At 47.6% G+C, this 23,091-nt stretch overlaps 1 protein-coding gene across 10 annotated transcripts in view; it reads left to right on the top strand.

Moving 5' to 3' along the window:
• Nucleotides 1-23,091, top strand: part of Dgk (diacyl glycerol kinase 1) — a 418,312-nt gene that overhangs the window by 376,787 nt on the left and 18,434 nt on the right. For all 10 annotated transcript variants that reach the window (XM_077668715.1, XM_077668709.1, XM_077668711.1 and 7 more), the window contains 8 exons: nucleotides 9,408-9,539; nucleotides 10,660-10,785; nucleotides 14,650-14,699; nucleotides 15,807-15,881; nucleotides 17,213-17,332; nucleotides 18,077-18,194; nucleotides 18,295-18,383; nucleotides 21,027-21,143. In XM_077668715.1, coding sequence (XP_077524841.1) covers nucleotides 9,408-9,539; nucleotides 10,660-10,785; nucleotides 14,650-14,699; nucleotides 15,807-15,881; nucleotides 17,213-17,332; nucleotides 18,077-18,194; nucleotides 18,295-18,383; nucleotides 21,027-21,143 — 827 coding nt within the window. The remainder of the gene's footprint in view (nucleotides 1-9,407; nucleotides 9,540-10,659; nucleotides 10,786-14,649; nucleotides 14,700-15,806; nucleotides 15,882-17,212; nucleotides 17,333-18,076; nucleotides 18,195-18,294; nucleotides 18,384-21,026; nucleotides 21,144-23,091) is intronic.

Genomic DNA, 23,091 nt, shown 5'->3' on the forward strand with positions numbered 1-23,091 from the left:
CAATGATGCCACTTGCGCTTTTGCCCCAGTACCGTCTGATCAACAGTTTGGGATAATAGCCAATGGAGTGTATCTTAGTAATCAACGATTAGATCGTTGCCTTGTTAAGTAACTCAGGAAACGAATTGTGAAGAACAGAAGAACAGTAGGTCAAAAATTAATATGCAGAGAACTACAGTAATACTCAACTGTCACGGAAAGAAACAGCAGTTTACGATAGGAAACGAGGCGCTTCAAGGGGTAAAGGAATACATCTACTTAGAGCAGGTAATGAACGAAGATCCGAACCACATGAGTGAAATAACAAGATTAATTAGTAGGTAGAGTGCATTTCGCAGGTACCACTATTCCACAAGAGAAAAGTATACATCAGCTGTATCTTACCGGTACTCGCCTATGCAGAAGAAAAGTGGAGGCTAACGAACTGGGCTCAAGCTAAATTGAGTGCAACGCAGCGAGCTATTCAAAGGAAAATAACAGGGGAAACGCTAGAGAGAGAAAGATAGTAGAGTGAGTCAGGAAACGAATGCGATTTAATGACATCGTAGTCGAAATCCAAAGGAAGAAACAGACTTGGGCAGGGCATGTAATGCGAAGGCTAATTGTCATTGAGGCAACGAACTCGGTTCCAAGAGAAGGCAAGCCAAGCAGGGTGCAGCAGAAAGTTAGGTGGTCGTATAAGGGTAAGAAGTTTGCTAGAATAAGATGGTCGCAGCGTTCACAGGACTGGGTTATTGGAGAGGTAGGGGAAAGACAGGCTGGCGATTATGATGACGTAGAGTGGGAAATAGAACGAGTAACTTTTTGCTCTAACGTTCATAGCGCTAACAGTTACAAGTGAGTGAAGGAGAGAACTAGTGTGCTGTGTTTCTCCTCTCCTTCGTACACGTGTGTGTGTTAGAGCTATGAATGTTCACACAGATTGCCCTCTAGCTCAGGCCCTGCACTTTTCACTTGTGCGTCACAACTTCATTCTGCTCCACCCTTTTCTTTTTCTTAAGGGAGATAGCCGCTTTTTATACGAAACGATACCGATGCGCTATACGGGTGGTTTGAAAAAACATGAAACATAGCACGGCTTCTCATTTAAGTTTTTTGCTATAGCTCATATGCACAGCGCAAGCCCAGGCACTCTCATGTGAAGTCTGCGCTAATGGCGATTTGCACGACCAAGAGGGGCGCCTGACGGCGCTACGGAGGAATCCTTCCGGGGGCAGCCTAGTTAGAATCATGCGTGTCTTAAAACTTCACGATAAGCTCGTGCTTGTTTATGGAAGTTGGTGACGCCGTGTAAGTCGGCCTTCCGTTGCTCGACGGTGAGAAATGATATACGCGAGACAACGAAGACATTGCTGCCTGGCGTGTGAAAAATGCGGAGCGGTGGACGATGGACGTGCACTTTGGAAAGAATTTAAAACCAGTAACTATCGGCGCTCGAGACTTGTACAACGATGAATGACAGAAATTTATACGCAATGGTTTGCGTTTCGCACCACAGTTAGGCAAGCCTCATCGACTGCCGGCTTGCGCAGAAAGCAATATAGAAACGTCCTCACTGTCGCGCGCGTTTAACTGCTAAAGCTGCGCCTGCTTTGCATTTTTTCATGGCCGTAAATTTTAATGAGCACTTAGCACTTTAAATACGGACATAGAATTTTAATGTCGTGTACAAGTAATAAATGTTCGGCCGTTATGATACGATCTTTTGGTCTGATTGTATTCGGTTTTACCATCCGTCTGTCTGAGTGCACATTTCCAGTCACAGTGAAGGCATGGGGCAAAAAGGATTACAAAAAAAATAGAGTTGGAGTAAATGTTTTTGTCACCCATCATCAACATCCCCGTGGCCATGAATAAAGACCAAGCCTCTGCCGTTTTTGATCTGCGGACTTCTCGGGCCCTATAGCGTAGACATTAACGGATGCAGGTTTAGCATGAGCTGCTATCTGTACGCTTTGTAATTGTTGTTGCCAATCGCGGAAGGCGGTTGCTTGAGCCTGTGCTACTTCGAGTGGTGGCATCTGCTGTCATGCTGTATTGTAAATCATATTCGCAATATACTGGCAGATCGTATAACATCTACATCTTCCTGATACTTAGCATAAACAAACATTTAGGTGCGTATTCATTCGAAATTATAGAGCTTGATTCCTCCAGCGCGGTATGGTGAATAGCTAGGTTCTTTTTTTTTTTTCAAAAACCGGCACTGCCTCACTTTTGTATCCTGCGTTCAATTTCTACACCGGCTAGAATCGGCACTTTCGCATTAAGTGTGTGCGCGGGTGTACTACGTGAAAGCGCTGGAACGGAAATTTCGAAGCATGGTGAATTAGCATATTCGGGCTCATGGCGAAACACTGCGCACAGAAAAAGGTTTCTCTCTCTCTCTTCAACCTACAGCCATAGCTGCTGGAGCCTTATCGCGCGGCAGCCGACGCGGTCAACGGCTCTCGCGCTGTGACCCTCGCGCTTCCGCCCACGCGCTGAAGCGTTTAGAAGCAAAAGATGGTTTTTGCACAGCGCGATTCGCCATCCACTACCGCGACGTGCCAACTGCGCATGCGCCGCCTTACCACAGTAAGACGGCGCGTGGGTGTCGTCTAGGCTCTGGCGACGGACGCAAGCGCACACCTCCCACTCCGCAGGCGCGTTAGCTGCCCACGACAGCGGATCGCAGGCTAGTGTGTCGTGCTTTCCGATATGTCGCTAATAATAATAGCAATAATAATGACGACGATTACAAGTTCCGAAACCATCGCGTCATACGAAGCCGTCGCGCTATACTTTATTGACCAGGGCACTGGTAACTGCCACAGAATAGGCAATGTATAATAAAATTCACCTGCATGGATACCAAAGTTGGCGTCGTTTTATCTATACTTTCGTGCTGGTTATGCCGCGCGAATAACGGGACTATTAACTGCGCTCCATTCTTTGTGTGTGTGTGTGTGTGTGTGTGTGTGTGTGTGTGTGTGTGTGTGTGTGTGTGTGTGTGTGTGTGTGTGTGTGTGTGTGTGTGTGTGTGTGTGTGTGTGTGTGTGTGTGTGTGTGTGTGTGTGTGTGTGTGTGTGTGTGTGTGTGTGTGTGTGTGTGTGTGTGTGTGTGTGTGTGTGTGTGTGTGTGTGTGTGTGTGTGTGTGTGTGTGTGTGTGTGTGTGTGTGTGTGTGTGTGTGTGTGTGTGTGTGTGTGTGTGTGTGTGTGTGTGTGTGTGTGTGTGTGTGTGTGTGTGTGTGTGTGTGTGTGTGTGTGTGTGTGTGTGTGTGTGTGTGTGTGTGTGTCGCCCATAGACATAGTGTTCACGCCGCTTTGAAACACACTAATTAGGCAGTATATTTCTGGACACAACTGCGCTGCACTGTCCACAGCCGTTGCAGATCATGCACGCTGTCGCAGAAGCGTGAGTACCCCATAGTTCTCGTTTCGTCTAAGTGATTGATAGAAGATTTCGGCCTCCACTGGAGCTCGCTTGAGTGAAAAGAAACTTTTTCGCTAATAAGATTTAAAAGTGGTGGAAAAAGCAAAACACGCTGAATTCACATTAGGTCATTGTGCAAACGTTCATTATTAAAAAGCACTTCAGCGCTTTCTGAGACAGATTGGAAAATAAAACTGCTTAAAAAATTACCAGATTTTAGCCAGGGTGTCAAAACCACCATCGCGTGCCTCTGCGTTAGAGAGGGTGTTTAGGGAGAGGAATTCGGTCACGGAACAGTGCAGATAAAAATAGTTTCTTGAGAGAAAATGTGCACGAAAGCTGGGGTGATATGTCAAGTGAACGACCCTGTTAGCCGCAGCGATGTTTGAAGGGAAACTGTCAGGTTACGAAGTCCCCTATGAACGCGTGTGTCGTGTGACCGTGGCAACGGTGTTTGCGATTTCGAAAAAGTGTCAGCTCGGCCTTATCGTCAGGAGGTTGTATTCATGAGTGTCGTGCATTGCAAGAACGGACTACGGACTGCTGCAGGCTCAACGAAAGTGGCAGCGTGGCCACCGGCGCCATGCTCGCCAGCACGCAGACAGCACCACGGTGCATCGCGAAACGCAGAAGGCTTTTTCATAGAGCTTGCGAAACCAGCGAAAGAAAGTGTCAAAAAAATTGTGTTGGAGGAATTCGTCGATCATCATTCTATACTCACTGTAAGATCGGTTTGATCTGTGCCGGTTGGCGCACAGCTTGTGTGGCGTCGGCTCGAGAATACGCAAAAACACGTCTATATATTCTCGAACTGAGGCCACGCAAGCTGCTGACTACCTTGTCAAAAGGCACGCATTCGCATTGCACTACAACTCGCTCGTTTTCATTAGATAGTTTCGTGATTATGCCAACGTGCATTTGATTTACGTTTGGATTTAATCTTTGCGTGCATTATATTGTCACGCGCGTTCGATTTTCGAGGATATTTTACTTTCCCGCTCATCGTTCTGGGCGTTCCTTTCGCACTTTAAGTGTAGGTGCCGTTATAAAAACAATGCCGTTCAGGGCTTATTGTTCGGCTCTATAACTTTCCAGCTGAAACCTTTCGCGCTTATCTACAAGTTCAAGGCTTTTTTAAGGGCGGCGGCCGACCCTCAGTATTTACTAGTTCAGTTTTTTTTCTCTTGCGAAGCGAGCCGCTACTTCCTCACATTTCTATTCGTGTTCCGTGAAACACTGTGTGTCTAAAGTTCCGCACAGTCACCTTTTGGGGCTGTGACCTAAAGTGGTATTGTCCGTATATCCGCCCTGTGAAGCCTGGTCTAGTTTTCGGTCTCCACAGCCTGGCGAACTGTGCACTCGCAATACCGTCAGCATACGTCTAATAACCTTTCTGCTAATCACACATTATAAAAAAATAAAATCGCTAGATATGCTCAAAGTAGGAAAAAAATGTTGAAAGCTTTGCTGTCGATAGCACAATATATTCTGGCTTCGCTTCCAGGAAAAAAAAATAATTTAAAAATTTAAGCAGAGAGTCTAAACAGTTGCCGCTCCGTGGACTGTTGTTTAATGCAGCCTTGGCTTTTGTTTGTGTTGAAGGCGACCTTGTTATTATTTTGTTATTTTTCCCCTTTTTAGACTAAGTTGATATTTTGTGCGCACTTAATAAAGTATTATTTGGTAGTCCCGCGCTATGCTTGTTTCTGGCATGTTTTGGGTTATTGACTGGGGATTGCCCACTAAAGGTGAGTTTGTGAGCAAGCGTCTAAAAAACAAGTCTCTCTGCCGCTTTGTGACGAAACCACTGGATGCTGCCTCTTGGAAAGTCATCTCCAGCGCCGCATGAGGCTGTTTCTACAGGCCTTAGGAAATTTTTTTTTTTTGGGGGGGGGGGTACTGAATGTTTTGTAGATTAAGTTTCAGCAAGAGCATACTGCGCCATTCAAAGGCACGAGTCATAAAACCATAATCCATTCAGTTCCTCTCCCTTTTCCTCACCCCACCCTTCCCCCCTCTGCTGAAATAAACAAATAGAGCTGTCTTCACATTACGAGGCATGAACGGGGCGACGACCACAAGTGAAGACTATTACTAAATGTGGCGAGTGACAAAGAAGCTGGGCAGGCAATAATCACTCCGGCGTTGAAACTGATAGAGGATGTCAGTTTTTATTTTACTCGTCGAACAGATTCGATCCGCCGCTCTCAACGAGCGGCGTGGAGAGGTCGCAGGAGCGCGTTTCTAGGGAGGCCTAAAGCTTTTCGAGCAGCCAAAGAAACGGCAGTGTGTTCCTTTTCGTCACAGAGAAACGACAGGTGCAGCGCGCCATGCTGATTCGTCGAAACACTATCGCCGCTAGCGACGTCATAGGGAGAGAGAGAGAGAGAGCCGGTGCAGTTCGCCACGCGGGCTGGTTCTCCCCCTCGTTCGTTTCTCTTTCTTGTTTGCACTGTTTGTATTGAAGTGTTGCGTAATGGGGGGGGGGCTAACTTAGCGCATGCTTTTTTCATGTTGGCAGGCAAACCGCAAAGTTTTCATAACAGCCAAGTGCGGCAAATGTTTAGATACTCGGCGCAGTTTAAGGGGGAATAAGCAATTCATGTTTGCTTAGCTACCTTTCAATGAAAGATTTAATAGGACGATTAGTATCAAATACGCCGTGATCATTAATGTTCCTTTAAAACATATGAGCGTGAATTGTTCACATAAACTAGAGGCACGCATGCAAGCAGTGTCATTTCTAAGTTGCACAAAATTTTCGCTAAAAACCGTCTCCTCTGCTTACTCGTACTTGCTGTGCTTATTATTTAGGAAACATACTTTTGAAATCATTCTTAGAATTCGGGAACATTCTTTTGGTTTCTTAACACGGCAAATGGTCTAAAGAACGAGACATTATAGAAAAATTTGGCGGATAACGGGAAAGGTATAGGTGCACTGACTCTCCTCCTGGCATTTTAACTCACTGGCGTCATTTAGCAAGTCATCTCAGTTTTTTATCCATCCTCTGTACTTGTACTTCAACACTAACATTTCCGCATACAGCTTGTTTTAACAACTACAATAAATAGTGGTATGATCAAAGTAGCAATTTAACAAACGTTTCGCACGTGAACAACATATGGACCAATGATATTCTTTCATGCTGCCATCAAAGCAGACCCCGTGGCAACACCCGCCGCAGTGGTTCAATGACTTAGGCGTTCAGCTGCTGATCTCCAGCTCTTGGTATCGAACTCCTGCAGTGCTAGCCGCATTTCGGAAGAGGCGAAATGCAAAAGGGTCCATGTGGTCAGCGATGTCAACGCAGGGCAAAGAACGCCAGGTGGTCTAAGTTAATCCGTACCCAACAATACGCCATCCTTCATGGCCTATGTCGCTTCTAGACATTAAACCCCACATATCGTACCAAAACGCTCTCCTTACTGTGTCATGACGGCATACACGACACTTGGTGCACAGATACTGAAGCACCAGTGATCTGGACCGTCATGCCATGGTAACAAGGAACCATTAGAAAAATGATTTTACTCCATCCGTGGCTTGAGCATTTTGAACGCACACTCGCGCTCTTCGGTTTCCTATCACGCTACAAAACGTACACTGTGCACAAAACCGGCAACTGGAAGTTTGTGCAACGCCGCTTAGGCAGAGCAAGAACAGAATCTCGAACCTTTAGCGAAGGCGCGCTTACGTTGTGCCTCTTATGCTACGTGGTGGCCCCCTGCTGCCGCAACTATGATGCCGTTGCTCTGCCGTTTATCCCCCGTGTGAATACCTGCCGCTTCAGCCTCTAGCCACCCGGACAAGACGGCCTCCCGACCGAGAAAAAAAAATACTTCTTCCACACTTTTTTTCCCCTCGGGGCTGTATGGGAAGGGCCTCTCCTGTGCTTCCTTCCTCCATGCGAGGGATCAAGTAGTGTCCCTCATGAAAGGACGACAGTTTATAAAATATCCTCAGTTGCGACCTTGAAAAACGCGGGTTCGATCCCGGCCGCGGCGGGGCGCATTTCCATGTAAGCGAAATATTAGAGGCCCGTGTACTTTGCGATGTCAGTGCACGTTAAAGACCCCCAGGTGGTGAAAATTATCCGGAGCCCTCCACTGCGGCGTTCCTCGTAGCGGGAGTCGCTTGGGACGTTAGACTCCATAAAACCAAACCAAACGTTGTGGCTGATAGTGCCACTTCCTTGTTGGAGAGTGCACTTTACACTATGTTGTGGCCACAGTAAAACGCAAAGTTTAGCTAGTTGGTACATCTTTGAATACAAAAACAGCGCTGCGACAGGGGACGAATACGGAAGGACAAGAGCTGCTCACAATTGAAAATTTACTTAAAAAAGACATTGATAATATACACTCTCAATCTACAACCATGCAGCAGCGCGTGGCTTCCCAAAAAAGATACAGAATGGGCTACAGATGAGAGCCCAGATGCATAATTTCACAGTCATAGATGAGAACGGAAGGAGTGCTCACGCACGTGTCGCAGTTCTTGTGAATATGATGAACCTCACGTATTTCTCTTGTCGACTGATTTCTATGCCCATACAGAACCTCAGTTCTATTGAAAAGAGTAGTGAATGCATTTTTATTCCAGGAATTGGAATTTTTAAGACCGCAATCTCTGTAATCCGAAGCCAGGCTGGAAGAAAGAGCATCTTTTTAAAGTTGTTTATAGCGCTTCTCCTTCCTTCTACCTCCCCTGTCGCAGCGCTGTTGTAGCTACAGGCCTATAGCGTCCTATATGAAAGGCGGCAGCGCGGGAGAAGCAATAACGCTGCTTGGAACATCAGAGACGGCAACAACAGGTGCTCTTCTAGCTTTACAGCGCGCCACTTCCTAGTGTAATTCAGTATCGAGTGTGAAAATAACTGCCGACTTTTATCCTTCGGGTTCGCCTTTCTACTATACTGCCGTCGGAGTGCTTTTCTCGCGCGCTTTGGTCGCTGCCTCCTTAACCGGGCACGCGAGACAGGCATCATGTACACCCCAGCATAGCAAATTCGACCCGTCGGACTTTTCGTTAAAACGCAACAAGTGGACATTGACACTAATTTCAAACAACAAAAAGGCGACGTACCGGCGATCAGCTTCACGCCGCAACCGGCCTTTGTGACATTTCTCTGCAGCAAGCATTGAGCTCGCCGAACGAATCGGCCCACATAGCTGAGACGTCGGTCGCATGTCCGCTATCGATTTATTTAACTCTTTTTTCAGAACGCTATCACCACTAAATAGTCATCATGCACCCTCACAAGCGGCAAATCACGTCCGCGGCGAAGGCGGCGAAAGCGCCCCGACTCTGTTTCCAGGGGCCGCCGCTAGGGTGCTTTTAGTGCCGCCTCTTGCAGGCGATGCACGGGACGTATAATGGCGCATAAGCTCTTGTTATGTAATAACTGCCTAGGTTGCAAGACAGCTTATAGAGCCTGTGGCCCCACCTGGACTGTCGTCTTGGGTGAACATAAAAATGTTGCATTAGTTTCTTCCGCGTTTATTTCACATTGCATTGACGATACTTCTTTTCATATCAGTTTCTTCCACAACTTTCGTGGTGTGACACTGGCAGTTTGCTAATTTTCTTGTGCCGAAGCTGTTTGCAAGAAATATGTGTGCATATAAAAGAACATGCATCTAATTGATTGTTTGGCTTTCTCAACATTATTTTCGTTTGAGTAATGCATTCTTATCGTAATAACTTTCACTGTGGAAAAAAAATTGATAGAAGCGCAACAAGTAACCGGGAGTCTTTCAATTATATAGAAGCAACGGTCTGTAGTATCACTAGCACTGACAAAGAAATAAACTTTGTCTTCGCCATTACGTTGTGCCCGCTACAACAGCCCAGTACACTGTCGATGGTGAAACCACCACGTACGCTTCTCCGCGCTTTCAGGGAAGCACGTGAACGCAATCCCGCTCTGCTATCTCCGGATCCGGCTTCGAATTAACGTCTTCACTCCCTCCCTTGGCGACGTTCGCAGGAAGTGCTTCCATCCACCCGGTGGTAACGGTGACGCAGAACTACGGCGACTCGACCGACTCCTCGCCCAACCAGAGCCAGGTGTCCCGCAACTCATCCAGAAAGTCCAACAGCTCTCTGCTCGTGCACAGCGGTGAGCGCATCGCACGGTCCACTCCGAGACAGTGCTTGCCAACGCGAAAATCAGTCATATAGGAAGGAGGCTTCGCACATTCTTCTAAAATTCCCTCGTTACTCTGATCTTAACTTCAGATAGGGACATCAGCATTTGGTGACTATTAAGGGTGATTGTACGCACTGTGACGTAGATCTTCCAGGTCACAGATCTGTGCCCCAAATTCCTGATATTAATTAACATCTAAGTGCCGCTATGGTGGCGCAGTTATCGGCAGAAATATTGGAAGGCTAATCCCGCCAGTAGCTTACAACCCCAACTCAGCTCAACTCAACTCGCATCGCGCGCATCCTCTCTGGTGTTTTCCTTCGGGAGCTTCTGTGACACCGTTGTAAAATGCAATCATGTAGTTCTCTCAAGGCTTCGTTCTGAATGAGAACGCTTATTCGTAAATTGCGGCTAGCCGTGAGACTCGCACTATACGAAACACAATACTGAACGGTGATTACTGGCCATGACTGTCCTTCAGCGGTTCCTGCAGCCGGCTCTGCTGTACTCGCGCCGCAAGTACGAATTACACTAACATGTAGGAGAGATGAATGTCGAAAAATATGAGGCCACGCTGTTGAGATGGCGCCTCTTTGACATGGAGCGCTGATCGGCGTGTGCAAGACCATACGCTTTATAAGAGTCCATACACTTACAGCATATTGTAGCTGTCTGTTTAAATTTAGCCGCATCAGGAGGTGCAGATACATCCACTGAGCTGAGAAAAAGCACGTTTGCGCTGCAGATCATGCATTTTACATTGTTTCTTGACCTTCGTAGTGAAGGCTTCTTTGAAGAATCTTCCCTTCGAACATTCAGCAACGTTTCTTTCACTTCCACCACACATTCAAAAGTCAAAACCCTGTTCTTTGATCTTCGCAAGCGTCGTCTCCAGCCGGCGGCTAATAATGGAGCTTTCGGCTTCATTTACAGCGAATGCGGTCCATAGACTTTTGTCCTCGACTGTACGGCTGCAGATATACAGTATATAGACATATGCGTACAGTGGTGGATTAACATCTGACCAGCTAAGCCAAGCTCTCCGTTTAGGCGGCGAAGGTGTAACCTGATGTACTTATGTCTGGCGCAGTGGACTTGAAGCCCCTGCGGAAGACGAGCAGCCACATCGATGTGCACACCGTACGTGTTCCCCTCAAGGACATCATATGCTACCTCTCGCTCATGGAAGCCGGCCGGCCCGAGGACAAACTGGAATGTAAGTGGAGATAAAACCTGCGTTGGCACGCCGAATGCACTCGCGTCAGACCTTCCTCTTTGATGGACCGCCACGGTCTTAAATCTAGCCGACTTGCATCCGAATTTCTCTTGCCCTTATCTGATTCTTGTTGAGCATAGTGCGCCTGATCCCACCATACAACTAGAATGAAGGATACTAGGAGCCTCAAGGGCGGAGAACAATGCCGTAGTTGGTCACTGACGTGGCATGTCCATGACCTTGGACGTGCTCCGCGTGCCCAGAGTCTGGAGGCGTTTAGAGTCACTTATCGAAAGGTGTCAGGACTTTTGCCCTGCCAGATTGGTGGTAACGTTACACGGTTCGCTACCAATGAGGGGCGCTCAGTCGCCGGCACTCAGTCAGCTACTGACCGGGTGAGGTCCCGCGACTGAGCATCTGAACAAGCAGGACAGTGACCTATGCATAGAAGTTCACGATCCGAAGTGGGTATAGCTTAGAAGTCAATCGAACATGTATTTCGAACGGGTAAATTTCAAGGTAGCGCTTTTTAAGGTCGAAAGACTGGCAGACAATATACAGTCGAACCTCGTTATAACGAAACGGTTTATATGGAAATGCTGGATATAACAGAGCAATGACGATTCCCCTTGGAAGCTAATTCTCGGTCAACACGGGCTATAACGAAGTAATCGCCGGGCCCCTTCAACTTCGTTATAACGACGCTCAACTGTATTAGAGAAAACTACAAAACCTGGTGACAACCGCCACGCCACTGTCGCATTTAAAAGGAGACACTCATAGCATCCAGCCATCTGTCCATATGTGTCCGCCGTACATTCGAGACAGGGATGACCGCCTGCAGTATTACAACGAGCGCACACAAAGGGCTTGCGGAAATCCGGAGGAACGCGGCGCTGAGACATCGAACGGGAGAGCTTCGCTGTACCTTTGTGTCGCAGGCTGCAGCGGGCTTATTCAGCCTGCATTGACTTTCATAGCGGTTGCATAATCGCTTGTCCGCGATGCGAGCCGATTCTTGGGGCGAAGCGCTCGAAGCCTCCCGTCAGTGTAGTCGTTTATGCGTGAACCATGTGCATTTGCAGACTTGTCTGCCCACTTCCGGTGCTCGCCCTTATCTGACTTGAATGTCAGGAACCGCGCCGAGAACTGTTTTGCAGTGCCGTGGAATAAATGATGACGCCCTGACCTTTGAGAAAAACGGTGCGCCCGCATACACCCCTCTGTACGCTTGGCTCCTGTGATTGGAGGCGCTGTGGCGAAACCAGCGTCACTCGCATGCAATGACTGGCGGTTTGTTACCGACGTCGGTATTGTTCTCGTCGCCCGGTTTCGGCTGCACCGGGAGTGGCCGGTTGCGCATCTAAAGTGCGTCAAGTGGTTGGCCGAGCTTGTATACATCGTATGGCTCTTCGTTTTCGAGTTTTATTTTTTCTATAATTCGGGACGTAAAAATCGCGCGTTTTTTTTAGCTCAAGTTCAGATAGAAATCGGGTATATTAAGCAGATATTTTCATTATCCTGGTTTCTTCGGGCTCTTTTGTTTGTTTGTTTTTTGCAGCAAAAAGATAGTGTTTGTTTTAAGCGCTCGTTTGGGTGTGCTGGACACAGAATGCCCTACTGGCACAAATCTTTGTAGTGTTTGTTCATTCTTCAAAGCTGCGGGCACGCCGCTTTATCTGTTTGTTTGGGATGCAATACACGATTAGATTTATCTCGATTGATCGCATCTAGATGGGGCCGACTCTGCGTTGTTCCAAAATGTTGTATCTTTGCACGCTTTATATAGAAAGTTCGCTATCAGCTTTAAATTGAGCACGGCCGAGAGCGGCGGCCATTCTCTTCGACGACCGCCGCCGAGTGATTCGGTCCATTGTGGGCGTAAGTCAGCCCAAATAAAGAAATTTGCTCGGACTCCATTTTCGCTGTCTTTTTGCTCTCCGAATTGTAGTCACCACTTTGTGACACTATTATTTGCTCGATAATTCACAAACAACATGGAAAGGATACTTTGCGCAGAAAAAAAAAACTGCTCACCAGCTTTTTCCTTCGAACAGTTACCGTCGAACATATCCTCAAATTAAGCCACGTCATGAATAACAAGCGTTGAAAGAGGTTTAGCATCACCAGTTTAACGAGCACTCCTCTGAAATAAGCATAGGATATCTGCTAATTTTCGAGCGGTGTCTTCAGCTTTGCTCAGTCAGGGATCGTACGTTCTCTATGCTCGTTCATAGATACGTATATCTTAAAGATCAGCTCATTCCCTTGCCTTTGTGTGTTCTCTAGAACGTGAGTTTTTGGACAAAGTTGTGTTTAACTGATTTTAAGAAATGGGTTCGGGGTACAAGAATTGGGAAAAATCGGGTTTAGTCGGAAACGAAGGGCTATAAATATATTTGAATCTGAGCGTGCACTTAATTACAGAACACAGTTTAAGCAAAGAACTATCAACATGAAACTACGTCTTACACGATGGCTAAAATTAAGTAATGAATAATTCGAGTTTTGTATTGTAATGAACCTAATGGTGATTATCGTGACAGTTTCTCTTCTCATAAGCATATGTGTCTTACTTATTTAACGGGTGGTACTAATGACCTAGACAAAACTACACAATCCACGGCACTAATACCTGCTGTTCGGGCTGCACCTATAATAAGATTGTGACCGTTGTAATTCGAAGGCAAATTACATATTCAGAAACCCTTCACTGCGTCACAGCTCGGAAATCAGCTTTTTTTTTTAAATCACCTTGTACTAACCAGGGTGAGATGGTATTTTTTCGCATGAGTATGTTCTCTTTTAGTCTAGTAATTCTGGCATATAATTGGGCGAGTGGTAGTTTCGCTGTGCTCCCTTCGTGTACTTTCCTCTACACCATCAATTATATATTTCTGTTGTCTGCGCTAGTAAAGCACCACTGTGGGTCCTAGGTTGTTTGGGACGACTAATCATGTCAGCACAGTGCCAAACTTTTGAAGATTAGAGCTGCACATTGCCCTCGGTTCTCACTACTTCTCATGCAGAATGGTACCTATAGATGATAAAATGGTTATCCCCAGCTCAGCAGCTGATATTTTTTCTTGTAGCCACCCGATGTGCTCCTCAAATTCAGCCGGCTAAAATCTTCAACTTCATTCACTAAGCACACCGAAACATTTATACGCACTGGTGACAATGAACTGCGTAATCGTAGCTCTAAAAAATCTAATCTGCCGCGTTGGCACAGTGATTATGGTGCTCGGCTGCTGACCTGAAAGGCGCGGGTTTGGTACCGGCCGCGGCGGTGAAATTTCGACTGAGGCGAAATTCTGGAGGCCCGTGTAATGTGCGAGGTCAGCGCACGTTAAAGAACCCCAGGTGGTCGAAATTTCCGGAGCCCTTCACTACGGCGTCCTTCATAGCCTGAGTCGCTTCGGGACGTTAAATCCCCATAAACCAGTAGTTGATAAAATTTTGAAGCTTATACCAGTACTTTGAACACAGTTGTGCGTATGCAGAGCGTCTTGCAGGGAAGCGCTATTAACTAAGGGCATGTACTATGTGCTTCAATGTCCAGATGCCGCTCTGCGCTTCTTTAAGCTGCTAATCACTTCATTTTTAGGACAGCGCTGATGACGACGAATGTCTCTAATATCTCAATGACACTGGTCCCGAAACTCGTACCCCACTAAAACCAAAATGCACTTGTGATTGGTAAGGCGTTATAGCGTACGTTAATAATAGGTGAGAAGAAATCGACACGCTGTTAATGGTACCGGGTGGCCGTTAGCTCTGATTACCGACTCTGAATAATTTCCTTCTTGCTGTAGCCGCTTACTGATGTCGCTCTTGCGTGCGTGTGTTTTTTTTTCTCTGCAGTTATGTTCAGGTTGTACGACACAGACGGCAATGGTTACCTTGACAACAATGTAAGTACTGCAGGACGAAACAACCTGCATGCTCTCGTTTCAGCAGCTACGTACGGGGTCCCGGACGTCAGTGTTGGCGAGTAGCAGACGCGTTAGAACAGGAGAGATTCCTTGAAGCTTTTTTTCTAGAAGAAACTGCAAATTTTCATTTTTGTGGCCTTTGCTAGTTCATGCTAGTTCATGACGTCAATGTTATAGCAACAGCAACATTTTTTAGCACCTTAAGCGAAACTTGAACCGCACAGCACAAAAAGGAAAGGGGCATATACTCAGTGGGATATATACTCATCTTTCTATTTCCTATTTAGTAGCCTTTTGTGTAGTGGCTTTATTTGTGCATGCGTTCTTGCTTGCTGTTTGTGCGGTTCACAAGGGTAATTGGTCTAAGCTGGATTATGCAAGAGGCCACCTCTGCATGCTGCGGTTGCCGATGCATGTCAGTTTGCGAGCTGAATTCGGGAAATAAACTTTAAAAAACGTACTAAAAAGCGTTTCTTACCATTACACGAAAAAAAAATCTTTCACAGCGTCCACTTATCTAAATGGCTCAGTCGGTATCTGTTTTCTTCCCTTAATTCTGAGAAAAATAAAATAGAACTGTTCAGTCATTAATTGTTTGAGAGACCGCCGGCGTGACGTCCTATCGCGTTTAGCTGTCTAGTTATAACTAAAAACTCGCTGAATCGAAACAGTTGGACAGCGCTGCTGCAGGATGCTGGTAAGCTGATTACTATTTAAACGTCATGCTGTTCTCTGAGCTAACAGAGCAGATTCGTTGGCGTCAGCCCCGCCGTAGAAGACTGAATGAGCTGTGTGGTAATATATTTTCTTGACTACTCCTCACGCTCTACTGTATGTTTTTTACGCGGCATGTTTTTTTTTCTTGCGCCCGCAAGTGTTTCACGTGCCTAACTATCATCCGCACGATGTGCCGTGAACTTTTTTTTTTGTACCTATCTTTCTGTCATTATTCAATTGGTGCCAATATTTTTTTTAATAATTTTGCCACAGCGTGGGTACAATGCTAGACATTTACGATTGTATTCAAGTGCCTGGCAGGATTCATTGTTTCGGGTTCGTGCTTTCTTTTTTTTCTTTACGCCTTAGGAGACAGAGTGCATCGTGAACCAGATGATGAGCGTTGCAGAATACCTCGGCTGGGACGTGTCAGAGCTGAAGCCGGTGAGTGCAGTTGAACGGAGCTTGCAATTCAAAAGCACGTGGGTGAGGGCTATTCGTCGCCGCTATAGCTTGTCTCGCGCCTGCGGCGAATCTCATTGTTTCGGCTCGATAGCGCAAACGCGATTTGAATAATGAGGACGTAGTACGTGAGTAACGCGAATAACGAGCCGCTCGACTCTGACTTCGGCATCGTAAAGACAACAATGAATGCATTAGCGCTGGGAGTGCGACACGAGCTGTCATAGAAGAAACAAACGCGGCGACATGTCGCGAGGACACTGGTTATCTTTTATTTTAGACCGCCCACATATTCCACGCCGCCATATCCAGGCACCCAGGAATATTTCAAATATAATGAAAGCCATTTTTCTTTTTTTTATTTTCCTCACGTTTGCGTTAGTGGTCGGTTTGTTTGGGTGTGATCTCACTCTTGGCTCCATTAGGTTATGTATCAGTGCTTAGGAAATAGACTGAAACGGATGATGATGCGCTTGGTAAAAGAGCTGGTCGACATTAGGTCATGCTTGACGTAGCGAAAACCATTACAAACCAAAGTCCAGTGGCAGACTGGGGAAGAGGAAATTTAACATCTGCGCGACATAGCAGACAGAAAATCGTATGACATCAACAGCGGACCGCCTACGCCTACATCCACTTCAGTGCATCGCCTCAACCTTTACGTGACGGCCGTCGCCGCCTGCGGAAATGCTAAACATTTAACGCAAGGTTTCGTACTTTTTATGACTAATTAGCCGTCTGTCTCAATTCGCTGACTGAGTCAAAAAACGACTTCCAGTTTCTGTCGTCAAATTTAGCGGTTTTTGGCGCGTGTTAAACGCGGAGATATAATGGCAAGATGCCTTATGTGCGACAATGGCACAATCTAATCTGAGACCAGGAACCTTGCAACAAAACGAAATGAACAGCTTCATTGAAAGTGTTCAGCCACCGTCGTTTCGCACAAGGCGACCACCCTTATCATAGGCGCACCGCTGCCAGTATACCAGCGATATGCTCACACGGTATTTCTGTAGCGCACCGGGACAGACCACGGGCGCAGCGATTGTAGCGCCGTGTCATTCTTTGTTTTCTGCTCGTAGTCTTTCTCGGTGCTCTACAGAACTGTCATGGCGCCGCACCAACTATCCTGTCTCTCCTACTGAAGATACTCGCAGTGGCGGCGCTGCCATCAACCCCTCTTGTCGTTTATATGCCGCGATGAGCCGCGGATTTTCTGCGCGCATCGCTCTAGCTCTCCTCAGGATGTCCATCGGCGCGGCTCAGCGTAGCGACGGTCGTCGTGAGTGCAGCCGGTGATGTTGTTGACGCAGATCCTGCAGGAGATGATGGTGGAGATCGACTACGACGCCGACGGGACCGTGTCCCTGGAAGAGTGGAAGCGCGGCGGCATGACCACCATCCCGCTGCTCGTGCTGCTGGGACTGGACGCCGTGAGTGGCATTGCTGAAGATCTGAGGGTGCAGTATGCTGATGCGCCCAGAGGCTTAGAGAACGGCCTTTTGAACCTTCTAAATCGAGAACTGGCTGGGAAAGGGGCCAGGAGAAGGGCTGAAGAGGAATAGGCAAGAATAACGACTACTGGAAGGAATTCCCAAAGCGTCGAGTCCCGACTTTTTTTTTCACACACTCATACAAGGTGCCCCGAAGGTCCTTTCACTGCTTGGGCAGTCCAGCACAGTAAACACCAGAGGCCGAATACAGCCGTTTCTACAGCCATACAGCACGTCAGAGACATGTGCCAGAAGTATAGCTCCCGAAACAGGGACAACCGGAGTGGGTAATGTTGTGCGGTTGTTTCGTTCAGTCGGGCTGGCAGTACGAAACGCTGACGTTGACGCAGAAAGAAGGGCTACTCTGCTTGACGCCCCATAGCTCAAACGCATGCAGCTTCCGGCGCTTCGGCAGAGGTGAGCCGGGCCTTAGGTACCGAGAAGCAAAAACTTATTTTAAAAAACATGGCCCGATTTACAAAGCTTTTTGCACTGCAGCTAGTTTGGCGGTAGCCAAGGCATAAGCCAGTCTATGGATTAATTTTGTAGTCTTGGTTTAACCTTGCGCATGAAAACCATTGTGAATTCGACCCCTGACTACATAGGGCTCCGGTAATTAAAGGTTACAGTGGCTTGGTAGCAAGCCCAACCGCTTCCCTGTTTCTCTCTCTCCCGTCCGTGCAGAATGTCAAAGATGACGGTAATCACGTATGGCGCCTGAAGCACTTCAACAGGCCGGCTTATTGCAACCTCTGCCTCAACATGCTCGTCGGGCTTGGAAAGAAGGGCCTCTGCTGCGTCTGTGAGTGGATGCATGTGCCTTCTCATTGCTCTTGCTTTTCGGCGAAAGGCGAGAAATACAAATGACGCTTCCTTTTATTTTTGATTTCGTTTCTTTTCAGTCTGCAGATACACTGTGCATGAACGCTGCGTCCAAAGGGCACCCGCTTCCTGCATTAACACCTATGTCAAGTCCAAGAAGAGCTCGCAGGTACTGGGCTGAACCGGCCATTGCCTTCGCAAATTCTGTGCGGGTAACCTGGAAACGGAAGTGTGGTCTGGGGTGGCAATGTAATTTCTGACTAGCGGTAATCAAAGCTCAGTTATTGATTTTTTTTTTTTGCAACCAGTTGCATTCAGCTGTCTTAAAAGAACTGCGTAATTGGAGCCGAATGCGGTGCTCAAGGCTGAAGGCCTATTTCAAAAAAGCTCAAGAAGCAGTCATCTTTCTTTTACTATTTGGAAGAAGTTCTAGTTTTTAACCCCAATAGGAAATAATGCTCCCACCCAGGCCTCTTTGAGTTGCGTCTGACCGGATTCATCACGTGTCGCATCGGGCTACGCCAGAACACTTTTGCAAATGTTGCCAGCAGGCTGCAGAGCCTGATAGGTAACTTGTGAAATAAAGAAATTTTGCTGCATTTGGTCCTAGACATATTTCAAGTCATCATGACAGTAGCCTGTCTGCTACTGGAATTTTAGGGCAAAACTTACACCAAGCCGGTCTCGGCGGCCTTCTTCCCATTTTAGACCTCCCCATTGATAGCTTTTTAACTTGAACTCAGTTCTACGCTTAACAGCCGAACACAAGCCTTACTGCTCACATACACATACACATCGTCATCAGTGTCATTCTCAGATATGGTTTATCATCTTTCATCTAAAACTTAGTGCCACATGTATCCCCGTGCTTTGCTCCCGTTATTCAGCTTCTGTTCCAAAGGAGCCTTTGCCACATGCCCGTCAATATACCACCTTGCGCGCTGTGTTTGGCCTCGTTAAGAGACACTGCTACACTTTAACCTCCTCCTTATGCTCCTCTGAACACAAGGCAGGGGGTGGAAGCTCCGAGCTATTTCCCTAGAAACAGGAAGAAGGCGCCAGAAAAGTTAATGAAAAGGGAAAGAAGGCGCGGAATTTATGTTAATTAGCTGGTGTAGTGGGGCGGCGCGCGCGAGCATTTCGGAAATCATTAGCATTTCATCATCATTACGGTGCCCAGCCGTCGATGGCACCTTTCTTCGCGCCTCTTTCGCCCTTCCTTCGTTCCCGACTTCGCCCGTTTCTTTTTTTTTTTTCTTCCGATACAGCAGCTCCACCTCTTGTCTTCGTTTTACGCTGCTTCCTCTCTCGCCCTCGATACTCCTTTCTCCCTTCTGTTCCCTCTGCGTTGATAATTTTGCGATGCCTGACTCGCTTCGGTGCGGCCGGGTACCAGTGAATTATCGCCGTAATTACGGCCCCTGCCGAGGGTCGTTGTTTGTTTTTCCTTCCTCGTTTGCTTCTTTCTCTCCTAATTCCGTTTTCGGCGCGGCGCGTGAGATTTAGAGAGAGGGAAGGAGGCAGTGCAACGTGCGCTGTGAAGTATCCACCGCAGGCGAGTTGGATATATATACTGGGAACAACTCCGGATTGCGTGCCTGTCCCCCTCCACGGCACGTGGCGGAATCGCGAGCGAAGTTAACACCCGACGCGATTAAGGAATGTACAGCAGCCGCGTCATCATTTATCTGCATGTGGCTCAATTTTTCATCCCCCCTCGTCCTACGGGCGACAGAAAGCCGTATATGAGCGACTCACCCCCCCTTCCCTCCCTCCACTGATTCGCTACGGTGACCACATTTAGAAATCTCGTTTTCTCGCGAAAGCCGAGAGGCTGTTAGTGCGCTTTGAAGCGAACACATGCTGGCATTCTTTCTTATATAGTTTCACGACTGCTCACTGCTGACGTTCACTCGTAATGTCTCCGGGCTGCTGGTTAGCTAACAATAATAGCGATAATAGCCTTGTTGTTACACTTAAAGCACCACGCGTAGTCGTCATTTTTTTTAATGCGTTCGCATTAGAACCTCTATACCGGAAAAACCTGTCCGTCCATCTGTCGATCTGAAGCCTCGATTTGCAGGTGACAAAGTGGCGAGAGGAAAATCACCTCTTTACCTGCAGGTAAGAGGGGGAAGTGGAGAGAGAATACGAAGAGAGGGTTGGAAGCGAGGGGTGGCGGGAGGTGGAAAAATTTCATAATTTGCTTATTGTCATCCCACGTGTGGTGAAGGCAACTGCGATCGCAAACGAATGGTTGTAGAATGCCTCCAGTAGCTGACTCCAAATTTTCTAAGGTGGTGCCGCTATCCGTTGATTCGGTAGAAGCTGCTGCGTAATGTGCGTTCAATTCGAAACCGAAGTTCAATGGCTCACGTACTTAAATAGATCTTCAAGCCAGTGCCTGAGTTCTTGCGATCTTCACATATTTTATAAATGATTAGCCAACGGTTTTGCCAAATAATCGACAGTGGTTCACTTAACACCCTTGACGGAGACGCGCCTCTGCGATCCTCGTTTGTGGCCAAGAATTCAGCACGCAGATTTGCGCGTCTATTGCCGCGCAAACGGGCAGCCTTTTAAAATGCGTCGTTTCCTTTTTGATTTGTGCAGGGCCTACCTCGCAGGAATTTCGTGACTTCCTCTGTAAATTGTTCAACATCGCATTTGTTTGCACGAGGAAAACGCAATAGCTTACCAAAGCTCTCTCTGTGATGTGTTATCCTCCTCGTGTCCTTGAGAAACTGAACGCCGCTGCTTTTAGTAAGAATTTAGCTACCAGTTCCACAATGTTCTCTGCCTCTCCCCTTAGGCTCTAGTTCACCACTGGACGGAAGGGAATTGTACGGGAAAGTGCAGCAAATGCAAAAAGGCCATCAAAAGCTACAATGGCATCACTGGACTCCATTGCCGCTGGTGTCAGATGACGGTGAGTTGGCGCCCTCTGTTGTTCTTTTTGTCGTGTTCTTTTTGTCCTGTTCTTTTTGCCGTTGTTCCTGCTGCCCTTGTCATTGTTGCTCGCTCTCCTTTGATGCTGCGTCTGGGCTTATTGGCTTTGCGCGATCTAACGAACAGCGAGGGAACACAGGGCGACAAGAGGAAGCGATGGACAGACCCCGGCACTCTCTGGTGATGGGCGTCACTTCTTGTCGTCCTGCATTCTCGCATTGTGTTCATGCAAGTGCCGTCGACATCCGTGGAAGTAAAGAAAAAAACAAGATTGGCCGCTGACTCGCCAGCTTCATTCACCATCGTCCAGTGTCACCATCGGCGCATAGCGAACGAAACAAGAAATCGACAAACACAAAGAGAAAATGTGATGAAAGCGGGCGCCGGGCTGTCGACGCGAGGAATTCCATTTATCTGGCGGACCTCCCGGCACGCTGCGAGGCGGGCCTGGAGGGTCCGCAGGCGCGACCGCGCGACTCCGATAATCGACTCAATTAACAGCGCCTCGAGCTTCTACTACTGCTATCTCTCGATGCTCGCTTTCGACGATGGGCGCTACGATCGCTGTTTTGCTTCGCTCATAACTGCGACGCCGCAACCGCGGGAGGCATGCGTGCAGTGAGCGAAGCTCGCCTACTTTCTTTCATCTCTCTCTCTCTCTCTCTCTCTCTCTCTCTCTGGAAGCGGTGATCATTCGCGCACGCCGCGAGGCTCGAGTTCGCGGATAAGGTTACGCCGCCTACACGCGCCCCGCGACGTTGATGCATGGGCGCATGATAAACGACGCCTGCGGCCGCTGTCCCTTCTTCTTTCGCGGAATTCGGCGTCGCTGCGGCGTAGGCGCCGTAGCATTGTTTAGCGTGCTCTTTATACTCTGCGATTCTGTGCAGCAGCGCTCTGTGTAGCTCGGCTGCGCTGTGCCTGACTTGAATTCGTTCAGGGCAGTGCTGTGAAAGCTGTGCGAGGCGCATGTAACGAGGGAGACCAACTGTGTGCAGCTTTATAAGTGTAGCGCCGTGTTTCGACCTACTCTTGAGGCGCTGCTGCGCACACGAACAGTTCCAACCGAAGATAAGTAAGCTTGCCACTGCTATATTTATTTCGTGACTCGCATATTTGCACGACCTAAGAGGCTATGGTGATAGTGGCTGTGGTTATAGATGCTTGGCGCCGTACTGGCTACGTAAATGAAAAAAAGAAAGTTGGCTGTAGCTCGCGTGGTTGGCCTAATCCTAGTTGCGGCTGTTAGTGCGACAAATTTGTTAAACCACATGACTTTTCTTTCCGTTTTCTTTTTTGAACTCGAGAAAGTTTGCCCATTAGATTGGCGTGCTTTCAGCGTAGCCTCCTTAGGTTTCTAAGAGCACGAGACGTGGAGTCAGGCCGGAATGAAACGCGAACACGCATACGCCGTACTTTTCTACTTCGCATCTAGATGCTACTCGACAACCGATTTTTGAATATGCTCTTCCGTAGACGCATTACTCACAAACATGAATCAGGTTAGTTGTTTACTGCAGCTGAAAGTGCAAAGGTAAAATCATTTGTTTTGTTCACAGATGCTCTTCGCGTTTCATTCCAGCTTGACTATACATACGCTGAATGCGATGCAGGGGCAGCCGAAGAACGCTTCGCGATGCGTGCGACATCTACCCCGATTGGCTGGCATATATAGGAGCTGTGGCTTTCACGGTGCTGCACGCCTGTGGTCAGGCAGAGTGTAGTGTTGCCTTCAGCCCGTGGCCGAATTGATGCTGCGAAGATCGGCGTTGGCGTGATTTGGTTACTGGCCGCGGCGGTAATGAGCTTAGCAAGGCTCCGTTTCGCGTATCGAGACGTCGTTCGGCCTTGGTCGCGGTGCTCACATTTCTTGTCGTTGTCACTAGGCAGCTACAAGAAAAGAAGAAGAAGAAAAAAGTATAAATAGT

Source organism: Amblyomma americanum, chromosome 6 (genome assembly GCF_052857255.1).
Source record: "Amblyomma americanum isolate KBUSLIRL-KWMA chromosome 6, ASM5285725v1, whole genome shotgun sequence".
Classification (NCBI taxonomy): domain Eukaryota; kingdom Metazoa; phylum Arthropoda; class Arachnida; order Ixodida; family Ixodidae; genus Amblyomma; species Amblyomma americanum.